This window comes from Nipponia nippon, unplaced genomic scaffold (assembly GCF_047370975.1).
Source record: "Nipponia nippon isolate SJK-2023a ecotype South Korea unplaced genomic scaffold, ASM4737097v1 scaffold_12, whole genome shotgun sequence".
NCBI classification, from domain to species: Eukaryota; Metazoa; Chordata; class Aves; order Pelecaniformes; family Threskiornithidae; genus Nipponia; species Nipponia nippon.
In genome coordinates, this window is record NW_028262313.1 from 5,169,406 (window position 1) to 5,185,391 (window position 15,986).

Below are 15,986 nucleotides of genomic sequence, written 5' to 3' on the forward strand. Positions count from 1 at the left end.
GGTCTAGGCAAGTCCCCAGTTTTGCGTTCCTCTGTTTCGGAGAAAATTTCTTCTCCCCCACGGCCCCGCCTTGGAGGGAGGCAGACAATAGCTGCGCCCTACTTCTCTGCGATAGACTGTCACTTGAGCTCAACCTTTAGGTTTGCTGGGGGGGGAAGATGCTGGACAACATGTTTTAAGCAATTGTTCAGTCTTAAATATAGAATACACAAAAGCACAGAACTGCTTTGACAGTGTATTAAATATTAAGTTTAACATATCAGAACTACTCAACACACTCAGCTGCTATGAAATAGTGTATGTATTTATAGATCTCCCGAGTCAGCTGAAGCCAACGGTCTGTTTTCACTCTGGTGTCTCAGCTGAACAATTGCACTATTTTGATCTACTTCCAAACAAATCAATTAAAAGCTCCTGCAAAAGTCACTGGGAGACCATCATCATTACAGGGAGGGGGATGCACCGTATAATAATTCCTATGCAGATTTCTGTTCCTGTGCCTAATGCCATGAACAGCTACTAGTGGCATTTAATGCCAGAATGTGATTCATTTCAGTTAAGAAAGAAGCTCTGTCTATGTCTGCATTCATTTGGGATTTATTGTTCTAGCTGGTGGAAAAGACTGTAAACTGCTAGAAGGGACTTCTCACTCTGTTGTCTTTGTCTTGAGCCGGGAGAAGGTATGGGCCAGGTTCTGACTGGCAGTGTGCTGGTGTGGATGCAGGGCATCTCTTGGTCACGTTACTGCAGGAGACTGAAATTCAGCTGTTGGTGGGCAGGACTTTGCTAGTGAATTTTACAAATTCTTCAGTTTTCACTTTGGAATAACTTCTGTTCCTAACAAATGTTTTACTGCCTTTCCTTCAAAAGGTGACTTAAACTTCTGGGTTTTTTAATCCTCGTTATTATTTTTTTTTTTTTCAATCTTTGGAAATGACAGACAAATTTTAACAACTGTACTTGATTGCTTTTCCTATGGCACCCTGATGCAATTGCAGAGAGGACTTGTGCAGTTCTGTGCGTTCTCTTTTCTCCAGGAACAAATTCTTCCCAGAATTGACAGGCAGGTTGTGTATGTTAGGTTTATTATCTCATTTTGTATATTCATGTTTAATGAATCCAGATGTAGCTAATAGTACGGGCATACCCAACTGCTAAACTAAAATAAGAAAAACTTACCTGTTGGAGGTTCAAAAGGTAGAGTTCACATCTTAGCACCTTTCTCCACTCACGACTCCTGCCTGGGATGGAAAGAGCCACAACCCTGCAGCAGAAGACTACTCTGCCTGCCTGAGTAATGGTTTCCTTCAGGATTTGCAGCAAACAGCACCTTCCTACCATCACTGTGTGGTATTGGTATGGCAACAGATGACAGTAACACCTGCACAATGTTTTGTAGCAGCCAGGACCTCTGCCTTAGGTGATTTTCTGTCCTTACCCCTTTTTTTGTAGGTCTGAGCTTGCAGTACTGTGAAGATAAAGACGTGACAGAGCAGAAGTACCAGTGCGGTCATCCCCTAATGGCCCAAAATCAAGAAGGTCAGTCAAACCAGTCACAGAATTACAATACATAAATTCAGGTGAAGTTATTTTTCTTGCCTTCTTCTTTCTACTTTTGTAATTCCTGTTTTCTAGGCTTTTAGGAAGCTACAAATGAGGTGAATTTTTTGGTCAGTTTGCTTTAATGAGAGCGTGCATCTGACACAACCTCAGGTTTCCAAGCACTGGAAATTTGGAATAAAGAACCTTGTTGTTCATATCTGAGCAATACTGCTTCTTCTCTCCTGGTCCCTTTTATCATGCAGCTTGACAGAAATATTTTGTTTGTTATTTAAAAAAATGTATTTGTTAAAAGTTAATATTTTTCTCTTGTAAAGGCTCATCCATCCTGGTATTACATTAGCAATTCTGCTTTGTTCTTCTGTGAAACAAGTTTCAGTTTACAGGTACATCTGCTTTCCATTCCACGGCTAAAAGAAAGTCGTCAGGAAAATCTTAAAACCTACTTAATGAAGCCTTTTAAATGCTCATCCTGCACTTTTGAGTGAAGTGCAATTTATATTTCATAAAAGTAGAAGCTGAGCTGCAAGCTGTAAGTAATTATCATATAATTAAATGTCTACTATGAAAGAAATGAAAACTCAGGCTTCTTGGGAGGCTTCCGTGACTGGTTTATGCAATCACAAATTAAATTACATTTCTTTACCTTATAAATGTTCTGGAGGTACATTAACCCAGTTTGGAGACTCCTCTGAGACTGCTAAGCTGCTTTGAAAGAGGAGGAAGTTGATCAAACCAGTAAATTCCATGGGCGAAGAAGAACACGTAAATATCTGTGATGGGTTCTGTAAACGTGACTATGCTTTTCTTGTCTGGAAACATTTGTAGTTAATAATGAAGAAATCAACCCCTAGTGAGCAGTAGCTTAAGTGAACTGCCGTGGTATTACTGACTGATGCATGGGTTACAGAGGACGTGGTCTTTCTCTGCAGGAGAGAAATATTGTAAGTTTGTTGGCAGTGGGGTGGGGGATGGTTGATATCAGGAAATCTGGACAGAGGAGTATTCGTGTGTTTAGATTTCCTGCATGTTTAGCTAGGAATCCCCTTCCACTACCCAAGGAGGGCAGCGAATTCATGGGCTCTGCATCCCTGGAGCTTGCAGGGAGGAACCTCAGCTCTGGATGTGAACGCTTTCTTTCATTTCACAGGGGCCTAACTCCATTTCTGTTAATAATTATTCAAATGATGACATTCAATGAAGAAAATTTCATAGCAAGAAAGGAGGTGAAGTCGTAGCATATCAACATGTCCACTTTGTAGCCTTGCTACTCATGTTGTTGGCATTTTAGGGTGAGAGTGATGTACCTGGTACAGTTTTACCTGAACGTGGGAAAAGCTGAATTATTTAAAAACAGGAAGCCCTGACTTGGAGCTGTCCTTATTTAAGGAGTTGCTGCGATACCAGTCTGTTATGGCTTTATGCAAATGAGGAATGAAATGTTTTCACGCGCTGATGGAATTAAAGAGCAGTTTCTGTATGACTTAGCTTAAAGAACAGGAAGAGTGATGTTTCATTCCATCATATTTTTGCAGTGTATTGGGCTTTCATGAAACTCTCTACTACAAAAAGGACAGTTTTAGTCATGGCTTTCTGAGAAGCTCTGGTACTGTCCTGCTAAAGGGGCTTCTCTTAGGTCAAGTGTTTCTAGACCACAAGAGCATCATTTTTATCTCCTCAAATAAAGATAAAACTCCTGGTGCCTCCAGTGTACAGTACAGTGATAGTTAAAAATCTCAATTCACAACTCTAGACAGTGGGGTGATGACAATGTAATGGTATCCTTTATGGCATGTCAAGGAGACATATAATTGATGTTGGCTTTTCTTTTCCCTCTCACTTTTTTCCTAAGGTTAACTACTTAATCTTGACTTCGGGCTGTATTTTTTTCTCATTACGTTTCTCCATTATGCATTATTTGGTTTGGTTACAGTCACTAGACTTCAACTGCTCTGACATTAATTTTTAAGGGCATAAATGACTTCATTAAAATAATGTCCTTCAGATAAGTGCACTTGGCACTGTGGCTGGAAGTGGACAAAAAGAAATGTGAAGCATCAGCTCCTCTACATCAATAACATATTACGGGAACAAAAACCAGTACCATATGTATTTAAAAAGCTTCTTAGTTAACTTCTAGAAGTTCAGTCTGTAGCCTACATCCTTGAATCGGTTATGTTCAATCATTTGTACAACTGTCAGGATTTTCTTTTGTAATGCACTTTTAGTCAAACTTTGCTGTATGTTTGGAGTCTTCTTTCATTTATATGCAACACTGGTTTCTTAGTATCCCTGCTTATTCTGTGTTATTTCTTTGCAATAAATACCTGCTTGTTATGAATTTGAAACAAAGAGGAGCGCTGTCTGTTGGATCCTGATACGAAATGTTTATTGGAAGTATATTATAGTTAGAGTAGGTGATTGGGAACCACAGCTGCTCTCCTGTTCCCACTTCTGGACTCCTTCCTTCTCTGTCTCTAGCACAAAGCAAGCCACGTTAAATATATTCTGCTAAAAGGTGGATGTAGTCTCTGCTGGTGTATTGTGCTAAGAGGAGTGGGGACGGCAGGTAGCTACTCCAAATCAAGCTTTATTCTTTCTGTAATGGTCCTGCTATACCCCTTGCCAAGAAGTGTATTGTAAATACTAATGCATCTTACAGCAAACCTTTGAAGTGAGATAGTGGGCTGAGATGTGCAGTAGTTACAGCGACTTGAAACTTCAGTCCAGATCTCTTAAGTTTTCCTTTCTGCTTTCCCTTCTGCCAGACCCTTCTCTTCCCCCTGTGCTGTTTGTGAGTGCTCCCGGAGCCCCGAAGTCACCTCACCTGCGGCTGGAGGGGGATCATGTAAAGCTGCCTTGCGGACTCCCTGCTCAGCTGAGACTCCTGTGGCATCTTGTCAGCTTATTTCGAGGTGACCTGAATTGAACAAGTTATTTCAGATGTGTACTAGCGCAACTGAAAGCTTTTAGCTGAGTAATGATTTCTGCTTACCCTTCTTCAGGGCTGTTCTTAGCTCTTGGAAGGACTTTTACCTTTCTTCATTAATCAGCAAGTTTGTATAAGTAAAAATGCTTTGAGATAGTACCTGGTCCAATGGGCTTATGGACATGCACGTGCTGGAGAGCACATCCTAAAATCCAGGATTACCAAGCAGTATTTTTGCCTCGTGCTGGAGGCTGAGGAGGGCCTGAGCTGAAATTACAACCTATTTGCCCTGCCTTCCCCAAAGCCGCACAGCATGTTCAATGAACATTTGCTCTGGGGTGATGAGGCCTCGGCCACTTCCTTTATTTCTTCATGAGTAGCACTGTAAAATGAGGTATATAAATGCTGGGCTGCTGCAGATTAAAAACATTTCCTAAAAAATAAAGTTAGAATTGAAGCTGACCCAAGTTAAAAAGCAATTTTCTGAGAATGTAAAGGCATAAAGGAAAGTGCCTGAACATGATTTTAAGTGGGCCTGTGACTGTGGAAGATAGGCGGCAGGAATAAAAGGACGCAAACGTCAGTAGGGTACTGCAGATGGAGAGAGCCCTGGAGTCACATGCTAGGAGCAAATTTCAATTAAATGAGCATACTTCATGTAACTATTGAATTCTGTCTGGATAAATGGATTTTAGAAGAATATATGTATTTTTTGAAACCATGAAGTCACTTGATAAGGTAGTAATAAATCTGTCAGAATTTCTACTTTGACCAGAGCTGAGCTGTAATAAGGGATTCATTTCAATACCTAAAGCCATTTTGGGGTGGGAAGAGACTTTCCCAGCTTTGGAATTAGGTTTCTCTGCAATGGGTATTATGTTCTTGACCCCATATCATTGCCTTTGAGGAGCAGCAGTAGTTAAAATCCACTGTAATGCAATAAGCCTGAGCTCCAGCTAAGTGTGTGCTGTGCTGTTATAATGCAGCGCTGATGGTGGCCGTTGTTAAGGCATTGAACACAGGTGAGGTAAACATAGGGCTTTCTTCAGGACTCATTAATAATTTAATCTCTGAAGTAGAGGTTGCACTTCATTTATCCCGACTATTCTTTGATTTTTCTCTTCAGCCCATTTTAGCTGGCATCTCTCCCTTTCTCTCCTCCTCACCCGCACAGGTTGCCTTTATAATAAGCTCTTTCAGCAAAGACCAGCTTTATTTCTTTCAGATTGCACTAAGCTTTTATTTCTTGTAAAAAATAATTGCGACTTACTGTAAAAGACATTCTGTGATTGAACAGACCACCTTTAAGAAAATGGCATGATGAAGAGCTGCAGTCCCTGCTGTGGCTGGTGCAAAGTGGTACCCGCTTTGCTATAACCGTTGTTCCCAGGCCAGGCTGTGGAGACTTGGGCTAGCGTGTCAGTACGTCTGCGTACGTGTGCGAAGCTGCAGAAAATCACAGTGAATTAATTTTGCTGTTTGCTTCTTGTGTTGGGTTTCCATGGCAAGGTTATGTTAGTGGGGGGGCTACAGGGGTGGCTTCTGTGAGAAGCTGCCAGAAGCTTCCCCCATGTCCGATAGAGCCAATGCCAGCCGGCTCCAAGATGAACCCATTGCTGGCCAAAGCTGAGCCCATCAGCAATGGTGGTAGCGCCCCTGGAGGACTGTCTCCCGTGGGAGGGACCCCAGACTGGGGCAGGGGCAGAGTGTGAAGAATCTTCCCCTGAGGAGGAAAGGAGCAGCAGAGACAATGTGTGATGAACTGACTGCAACCCCCATTCCCCGTCCCCCTGTGACGCTTGGGGCGGGAGGAGGTAGAGAAATCGTGAGTGAAGTTGAGCCTGGGAAGAAGGCAGGGGTGGGGGGAAGGTGTTTTAAGATTTGGTTTGATTTCTCATTACCCTACTGTGATTTGATTGGTAATAAATGAAGCTAATTTCCCCAAGTCGAGTCTGTTTTGCCCATGATGGTAACTGCTGAGTGATCTCCCTGTCTTTATCTCGACCCATGAGCCTTTTGTTATATTTTCTCTCCCCTGTCCAGCTGAGGAGGGGAGTGAGAGAGCAGCTTTGGTGGGCACCTGGCACCCAGCCGGGGTCAACCCACCACACTTCTGCTCCCTGCTTTCAAGTCTGCCACAAAGCCTTGGACCTGGCTGACACTAGAAGATACTTGCCTGTACCCCTGTGTGTGCTGTTGCAGTATACCAATCTAATGTCTTTATGCTGGGCAAAGTCTCTCTGGTGACATAGCTGGTCTAGATCTGCCCCAAACCAAGATAAACCAAATCAGCACTTGGGAATTTCTTAACTTGAGTCTAAAATACAGCTTTCACTACTATAACCGGTATTTTCAATAAACAGCAGTATTCACGAAGCCTTGTTTTCTGTGAATTTGTATTTTGTGCTTGAATTTCCCCTGTGTATATGTAATTTTGAAGACTTTTCCCTGCAGTTTGGATATCTCTGTCTCCCTTGTATGAATTCTCTGGTGTCTGAGAGGCAAAGTCCGTGGTATTCCCTTTCCCTTGATGAAGCTATCAGAGTCTGTCTCTTCACAGCTACTTGGGTTCAAAGCCTTTGTGTTATTTACGTGACACTGGGGCTCAAAATTGTTAGTGGAGGATAAACAGGAAGACATACAGAATGATTAAATAGGACTAATTGTTCAGAATATTCAACGATTATAAAATAAGCTTAAAGAAATCTCATTCCAAACTACTGGAAAAGGGTATCTAGAAAGAAAATCGCTTCCTCCCTTCTGCACATGTTCTTTAATAGGAGCAATCACAGACACTGGGTCATGGTTTTAGGTAGTCCTTTCCCTGGGTTTCCACTGCTTCTTGTTTTGTCAGTGGACGACGGGGTTTATGAAAATCTCCTTATTACAAGTACAGCTCTGCTTTTTTACCCTTTCAACATCTTACTGCAGGAGAGGCAAGCTGGCTGATGGGCAATGAGTGCAAAATTGCACCCACGGTCCTTGGGTCTCTGCTGTTCCATGTGCGAAACTGGGGTGAGGTTTGAAGATTTTATGGCTGACAAAGGTTTGGAAAAATCAGGGGCCAAAAGCAGAAAATAACACGGAGCGTACTGCCTGCCAGTCTACTGCTGCCCTTTCTGATGTGAGCAGTTGGTCAAATATGGAGTTGCGTGGGTTGTTTCCATTAGCAGAATTTGATGAAAGGACTCATTTATTTTTGATGCACTTTTTTATTTAAAAAGAATGCATAAGGTTCCATTTTTTTAAGCATGGTGGGAGTTGAACAGTGGGAGACAGACATTTTCTCTCTCGCCTTTGCATTTTTTAAGTCCTTTTTAGCAAAGCCGAAAAAGCCTCTAAGTAGCTGCTGGTGTTCATCCAGGATGCATTCAGGCTTCCTCATGCTTTCTCCCCACTACCCTGGTCTCTGCTGCCTCTCTTTCTTTGGGCACACAAGTCATTATAAAGCAGTAGCTAACAAAAATCTCTCCAACTTCGTGGGCTTTGCGTGTGACTCTTGATTTCTCTCTGGAGTGTTACCGTTGTTTCAGATGCCTAAATCTGTACATAATAATTTCCAAAGAATGACCCAGCACCCCAGAGTTAATAAACATTCCTTGTCACAAAATGAACTGTGTAATATATGCCCCAAACATGTTTTAATGTGTTTATTTCCAAACTAATATAATGCTAAAGGTTATTTAACTTTTTTTATCATTTTCTGTAAAGTTTACTCATTAGTAACCAAGAAATCTATTTTCAATGCTAAGTGTTGCTGACATTTAAAAGGGTTTGAGTGATGTTTTGCTGATGGCTTGTTGCATGTCCTGCAGCTGAGCTTTTACTGCAGCGGCATCGGAAAAAGAGGTGTCCTGGAAGGTCTGTGATTCCCCTGGAGTTTCTCTTCAGAGCCAGTTGTGTTATACCTGGGGGGAAGGACTGGCTGGACGTATCTCATATGGACAAGAGGTTGTGATGACTCTTTGACTGAACAGCAGGGCTGAGCTGTGCCAGGCCTGGCTCAGCGGAGTCCTTGGCACAGTGGTGGTGACCCCCTCAGCCTTTCCCCAGCCTGTGAGGCTGTTGGTGCATACATGGGGAAGCTCTTTCTCCGTAGACGATACGCAGTTTAGGAGCTACATGGGAGCCTCATTTCAGCTGTGGTGAATCAGAAGTTGCCAGAGAGCCATAAGGTTGGGCAATGAACTGTTTTTTCCAAAGAGTTAGGGGGTGATTGCAGCCTGGGGGTTTGAGCTGGGCCCGGTGAAGGGGGAGTAGCTGCTGCGGACATGGATTGGGGTTTGGGGATGACAGACTTGGTGCTGAGGTGTCCCGGTGACCTCTGGTGAGTCAGATCCCTTGTGGGTGCCTGAGTAAACTGAGGTTTCAGCACAGGTTTACTCTACTGGATAAACTGAGGGTAAATGCAGTAACACTGGTGGACTGCTGCAGGGTACAAGCCAGGAAAGGTATGGGAGCTGTAAGCTATCACACCATGAATTATAGGGGTTGTAGACCTCAGAACTGATATTTCTTAAAGTGGTGCTAGAACATTCCCCCTTCCCAGGCCCTTTTAGTTAGTTAGTGCTTTTAGTTAGTCCTAGCACAGGAGCGAGTGATTCTCCAGCAATTCTCTAGTTCAGGCCCCAGACATCGAAATGTGCAGGAAAACAAAAAAGGCTGGAGGCCTGGCAAGTAAAGAGGAGATGCCGTCTAGATCAGCAGGAGGGGAAGGGGAAGAAAGTGGAGATTTGCTGGAGCGCAGTGGAAGGGGTAGCTGTGATGGTTAGAGGGTTGAAATGCAAGTAGAGGTTGGGTTCTTGTCGTTTTTACTGATGATTAATTCATCCACAGGGATGCCCATCAGCAGGGGCTGCTGGCTGTGCTGCTGCCGAGCTCTGCAGGCATGTCAGCCCCGCGGACCTCCAGCAGCATCTACCAAGAGAGGGACCAGAGGTCCATGCTGGATGCCCCTCGTCCTGCCTGGGGCACAGCTGGAGAGCATGCCGGGCGCTTCGACCTGGATTTTGTGCGCGCAGGCGTTTGAGGTACACCCAGCCCTGCGAGTGCAGCCTGCACAAAGTGGATATCGCTGGGGTTGAATTTTGAGGCAAATTATGATGGCAATTCAGCGTAACACTGGGGAGTCAAGGTAGGGAGATATGTCCCTTAGTTTATTTTTATCTTGTAACACGCAAACAATGTAATAGTTCTAGCAGATTCTGATTTCAGAGCGACTGACAAGTATTTTCAATATATATTTTCAAAGTATTTTCTTCCCCAAATTTAGTTTGAGCTAACAGTTCTTTAAGAGCTCCAAACTAAATTGGCTGTGGCACTGCCAGGTTGGCTTTAAGTGTTGCCTTTCCCACTCCTCATAGCTGGAACAGTTGTAATTTTATTTTACAATTAGTATTTCGATGAAAACGTGTAAGGTACTGTAGGCATAAATATTTAATATCTTCCCTCCATGTTTCTTTATCGCTGAGCTTGGTGATAAGTTAGTAATTCAGACTGAAATGCAGATAAAACAGTAATGTGAACAGTTTAAATCTGCATTTTTGCAAAGCTCCTGTGGTCAAGATGACTGCGTTCTAGCAAGAGTATTGCTATTTAAAATTGTTTACCTCTACGCTTCAGCTGAATGCTGCTGTACATGATAAATGAGGTAACTAAAGGTGTCTTTCGGGTCCCAATACCTGCACAAGAAACCTAATCATTCTCACTAACGTAAAATAACTTAACAAATGGAACAGTGCCATAGCAGCCTAATAAGGAATTTCTGAATATTGCACTTCATATGCCCAAAGCCTCTTCAGGAATACTTCAAGTTTTTTTTTCTTCCCCATTTATGGTAGTTTTGTTTCATGTTTAATGTGGAATAAAACTTTGCATGCAGTATCCCACATTTTTCTTTTTCAGAGTTTATTTAATTTTTGATCTGGACATGGAACTTTATTTAATTTACGTTTTTTCCATGATAACTGGTATCGCTTCGCCATATGGCTAAAAAATGTTGGAATTCATGGCACTGTTCCTCAGGAAAGGCAGACTTAAGCCATTAGGGTCAGATTTTCATCTCGTTAGAGACATAACTATGTCACCCAAGCCAAATAGAACAATGTCTTTAAAGGCAGATGTTAAAGCCTCTGTCCCACTCTCTTTTCCTCCTCCTCCTCTGTTCCTTCTTTCTCTGGCTCCCCCAGAAGAAAGTAATTTCTGAGCAGATGGAGATATTACTATTTAATAAGAGTAATCTTTGCACAGCACTGATGGGCTTTTGCTAGCCAAGACAGTGTCTTTTGACTTTGTATTTTTAAATGCTGTTATTCTTAACAGCATTACCATTTGAAGAAAAAGAAGCTAATCCACTGCTTTGTTAACATAATCTGGGTTATCTCACGTGGAGATGTGCTTGCGAGACTTTGGTCTGAAAGAATTTGTCTGGAATTTAACTACCTCTACTGCTTGCTTAAGCTGGATAAAAATCTTGGGTTTCTGTCTAGAGTACACACTGGCAGAGAGCACCAAACAGATTTAATGAAATTTCAAATTCCTCTCCAAAGCACAGTTTAGTTGCAGGTTTTGTGTATTTATCTGAAGAGTCAACTTGTGCCCTAATCCTACACTTTGATCCACTTTGTAAGCCTTTCTGTCTTGTCTTGCAGATGCCAAGGTACCTCATGTAGCAATGCAAATAAAAACAGAGCTGAGGGGAAATGCAACTTTATTAGAGCCTTGGGATCCCGAAGAAACGTTTATCCCAAAGTCTGCTGGTTAAAACAAACATGAGAACCATCTGTGAGAGTGTGTCTCAATTCCAGCTGTTTGAATTCAACCATTACTTGAAGTCCATGGATGCTAAAATCTCCTTGGCCTCATTACATCTTAATTGTACAAGAGGCTGGATGTTGCGGGTGCGTTTTGCACACCCTTCTCCAGCAAGCTCCTGGCAGGCGTGGCGATGAGCTGTCCCCGGCGGAGGGGTGGCAGTCGGATACGCCGTCACCTCGCGCTACTCTAGCTTCCCGCGAGAGTATCTGCCGTCGCAGCTGCAACTGCTGGGTTCAGCTGCCTGGCTGCAAGTGCGTTTAAAATCGCTTTTGCGCCTTAAAAAAAAAAACAAACCAACAAGAGCTGTGTTTCATTAACACATCATGGTGGAAGCACAGATGGTGCATTTTAAAAACAGACCAGGAAACACTTTAAAATAAATGAGGAGCTGTTATTCTCTCCTTTGGTGCCTATTGTAACCAAATGTTAATGGGGTTCGGCAGAGGCTGTGTACAGGCTAGATATTTCTGTCTTTGGTGTGATGGGAGCAAATGAAGACAAAGTGGGAATTAATGTAACTGTATCTATCCATCCCCAGCACAAATACTCCCATCTTTGCAGAGAAGGAGTCTGAGCTTTCCTGATGAGCAGCTCTGGCAGGGGGGCAGAGCGGGGCAGCGGCTGGAAATCCTGACTGGGAGCAACGCCGATGAACGGACCATGCTGCTGAAAAAGGAGGTCTGGGAGTCCCCGGGGGGGGTAGGCACTGCAGAGGTGTTTGGAGAAGGCCAGATTAGGAATATGCTGTCATTAGGGGGCCCCACAGTTCAGAATGGAGCTGATGGGTGTCTTTTAAGCTGACATTTTTCTGTCAAAGCCAAGCCTGTTTATAGGAAAATGGTTAGTTTCAGAGAATTTCCCATTTTGAAAAGGTTTCTTTAAATGTATTTTCAGTTCAAAGTGCATTTATAACTTGACATTTAAGTTATAATACAAAACGCCTTCAGATTTTACTGAAAACAAAAAGGCCAAAGTCACTCTAAGGTGGTTTTAAAACCATTGAAGCCAATTTTTTCAATAAGACGATTTCTTTTTTTCCTTAGTGGTTTTTTTTTTTTTCATTCAGTAGCATTTTTTACACTTTGGACTTCTTATCTAATTGATGAGTATTGATTTGTATTTACTCTTTAATTCTGAAAATTTCTTTTAGAATGGCAGAGCAGTTTCTTTGAGCACAGCTGCTCTCGTCCTGGCGGGGTCCAGTCCCCTGGCACTGCGGGGTCCCTGGCTTCAGGTGGCGGGTGCAGGACACTGCTGCTGGTATGAATTCTGGAGCCGTGACACCGCGGAGGAGGGGGACAGCACTGAAATCTTGCCTGGCCACTCTTCTCTTAAAAATAGCTTCAGGATAGGCACATTTCCTCTTCAGAGTGATGACAGGTAAGCTTTCCTAAACTGAAAAAAACCATCCATTTGTTGAGATCCTATTGCAACTACCTCACAGAAAGCCTGTTGTTGTTTAGCTGGGCAGTTTATAGCAAAAATAACAAGCGTATCTGTCTCAAGTTTTGGGTTTGTATTTTTTTGTTTGCAATTCCCCAATAAGATGCTGTTTGGCAGTAGCATGAGCCTGAGCCTGGCTCCCTGTGCGGCCGTAATCGTGTGGCTCCCAATGAGATTGCTGCTGATTTCTGTCCCTGCAAATAAGCATGGGTCAAGGCTGGTTTGCCTAAAGGCTCACTCTGCAAATGCAGCCTGGTGAGTGGGCATCCAGGATGAACTTTGTGCCCTTCAGGAGACTTGGGGAACAAGCCTGGGCTCTGCATTGAGGTGTCAGTGGAAGGGAGAAGCGGGGGAGCTTGGTTTGGGTGGTGGTCTGAGAGCTGTTAGCACTAATTGTATGAAAACATGCCTTCCTCATTAGTGTCAGCGTCTGAGTATCCTAACAAATGTGGGAGCATGCCTGTTAACACGAAATCATTCTGATGGTTACTTTTGTTGTTGTACTCTTTTTCCTGCCCTTCTACACAAGATCTTGACTTAAAGGTATTTGCTTTTCATGTGGATCTCTTGCTGTTCAGCAGTGCGTTGTCATCCTGCCTTCTGTGTGCTCCCTTCCCCGAGAAGTCCCATCTAATCCAGTAAAGTTAAACTGATGGGATTTCCCCCAGACTGTAAACAGGTTTTTGTTTTGTTTTTTTTTTTTCCACTCCTATTAGTTTGTTTGGAAATTTGAAAAGCTGGAGTAATCAAAAATAATCATTGGTGTCAAAACTGTTATGAATTGAAAGGAACACAGCAATGGGAGCTACAGATAATTCCTCATTCTGAAAATGAGCACGTCTTATGTTATTGCTGCAGTAATTACCTAAAAATACCTAATACTTAATTACTTCCAAGGTGTCAATCTTCATAACAGTTTATTAGAAAATTCTAATGGATGGAGCAGCTGCTTCCACAAGCAAATCTATTTGTGGCTGAACCCGGCATTCTGCTCTAAATATTATTCCACCTTGATCAACATTATTTCTCCATGTATATCTTGTTACAGCTGCAACAGATTGGGAAGGGAGGGTTTATCCAGCTGCAGTGGGAATTGCTCTGCTCTCTCATGACTTCCAACTTCACACTGCTAGAGCAAGTGAAATGTCTGCAACCAATTTATAACGAGGAAGAAGTTGGAATGGTTGGTTCATGACCCTGGTCCTGGCTTCTTGGTATTTCAGCTGTACAAATGCCTGGTTGAGAATTCAAAGGCTCCTCTTTTGGGAATTGTCAACTGTACGAGACTGTTAGCGTGAGGGGACAATATTGACCTGTCTCTGACGCAGAGAGAGGGGTGAGCCTTTGGGAAAGGGGTATAGACAGGGTGACAGGGCTGTTCCCTAGGGGTTCTGGGCAGGAGGATGCAAGTTAGAAGTACATAATGTCTTTTAGTTACAAATGCAGAGTCCTTGTTTGTACACTATTATTGGTGTTGATGGCCAAAAGCATACTTGGCATTTTGAACAGACAGCTTCAGTCTGGAGCGCTCACAAGTTTAGCCTATGTGCAGCTCAGTGGAAATAGTGAGTGAAGTTGGACAGAATATAGTCCAAAAGTCTAAAATCAATTTCTTGGTTTGTACAGAAAATGTTTAAAAAGCCCCAAATTAATAAATACACCAACAGAAGCAACTTGAAAGCAATAGTCTCTAATTCAAGCTCTACCTTAACTTGATTAATATTGTATTCTATAAAGCCGTGACTTCAAATCCTGTTGTGCTTCTGCGTTGCTGTTTTCTGTGCTTTTCTGTCTTTTGAAAAATTTGCTGGATCAGGTATTACTAAGAACTCCAGGACTGTCCCTTTTTCATTTCAGCAGCAGGAGTTTCATGCCTTTGAAGCACAAGGGTTTGAGTTTTATCCTCCTACTTCTGCAATTTCTTTGGAGACCCAAGACCGTGTTACAATTTACTTCGTTAGACCTTGCGCTGTCCTACTTAGTGTCACATCAGTGACTGAGCCACTTAATGTCCTTTATCCTCTTCTGAGCTGTCCTTCAAACATCCTCACGCCTTGGGCAAGTTAAGATTGGATCCAGGTTTTGCTGTACTGCCTGGCTTTCTCCCCCCATCTGAATTTGGGACAGCCTTAGCACAGCCAGAGCGGTCTGCTTTGCCAGTGGTGCAAAACAGTAATAAATTAAAAGCAACCTGATGAAAATGCCTATTCTTATTTCTGGTAGTTTTCCATTAATTCTGAGAGTAAATAACAGGTGTCTTGAGATGTCAGGTTTGTTTTTTGAACACCTGTATTTTTTCATTTAACACTATGGATGCTTATCTGTATAGTCGTGCTAAATCTTCAGGGCTGCTACACTGTATTATGCATGTGTTGCATTGTAGTTAGCAGATAATAATTTAACCAAGTGTTCTTCTAAAAAAATGCATTGCAAATCTTGTTATAGCAGGTGCCTTGCAAGAACAAAATCTGAGGGGTGTCAGCAAACTGAGCTGACTTTGCGCAAGGTTTGCTGTGTTAGCTAGCCCTTGTACTTGCAGAATATAACTAAACCATCACACTAGTATCTCGTTGGAGGGAAGCTGAGGTTTTTTTGTTAAATATGTATATGAAGTTCAAACTGGGTCACCCTGAGAAAGAAGCTGATATCCAGTGGTGGTAAACAGTCAGCTTTAATTCAGCGGTAGTGGGTGAGCATTAGTAGTCCCACTGACTTTCATCAGATGAGTTGTATCAGTCATACATGCAAATACTCAGGGTATGGATATATGCATAAGGAACGAGGTCTCAGGCATTAATTTCCATCTTTTTAAGAGAAATCACATATTTCTGTGGATTACCTGTGATACCTGTTGGGAAGATATCACCGGAGACAAAGCTTATGTATGACTGTAAAGTGAACACAGTCCACAGATTGGTATCAGACCATGCACTGGTGATGGCTACGTTAAAAATAACTTTGTTTTTGTGATGAATTCTGTCATGAGGGACTCAGACCTTTGGGCTTTTTATCCTGACTGAAAACTATAACTAGCAACCAGTAAGTGTTCATAGGAACGGCTGCTTACTAATAAGCAATCCTTCTGGCTCTTTGAGCGGAGGGAGCGTGCGGAGCGGGGAGGTTGGTGGCAGCTGTCCTAGCCCCGCGAGCCGGGGCCTGCAGCTTCGCCTCGGGGGATGCCCCTGGGACCCAGCACCCCTCGGGACCCCGCCACGACTGCCGCCTCAGCAAGACCTGG

The 15,986-nt window shown here is 42.9% G+C and overlaps 1 protein-coding gene across 1 annotated transcript in view; it reads left to right on the top strand.

The window, feature by feature from the left end:
• The window catches only part of LOC148056661 (uncharacterized), a 39,237-nt gene that overhangs the window by 14,215 nt on the left and 9,036 nt on the right, over positions 1–15,986 (top strand). Inside the window, exons 3-8 of the mRNA XM_087748204.1 lie at positions 1,453–1,539; positions 4,329–4,475; positions 8,305–8,664; positions 9,326–9,519; positions 11,867–12,004; positions 12,456–12,685. Of these exons, the coding sequence (XP_087604330.1) occupies positions 9,328–9,519; positions 11,867–12,004; positions 12,456–12,685 (560 nt within the window). The 5' untranslated portion in view covers positions 1,453–1,539; positions 4,329–4,475; positions 8,305–8,664; positions 9,326–9,327. The remainder of the gene's footprint in view (positions 1–1,452; positions 1,540–4,328; positions 4,476–8,304; positions 8,665–9,325; positions 9,520–11,866; positions 12,005–12,455; positions 12,686–15,986) is intronic.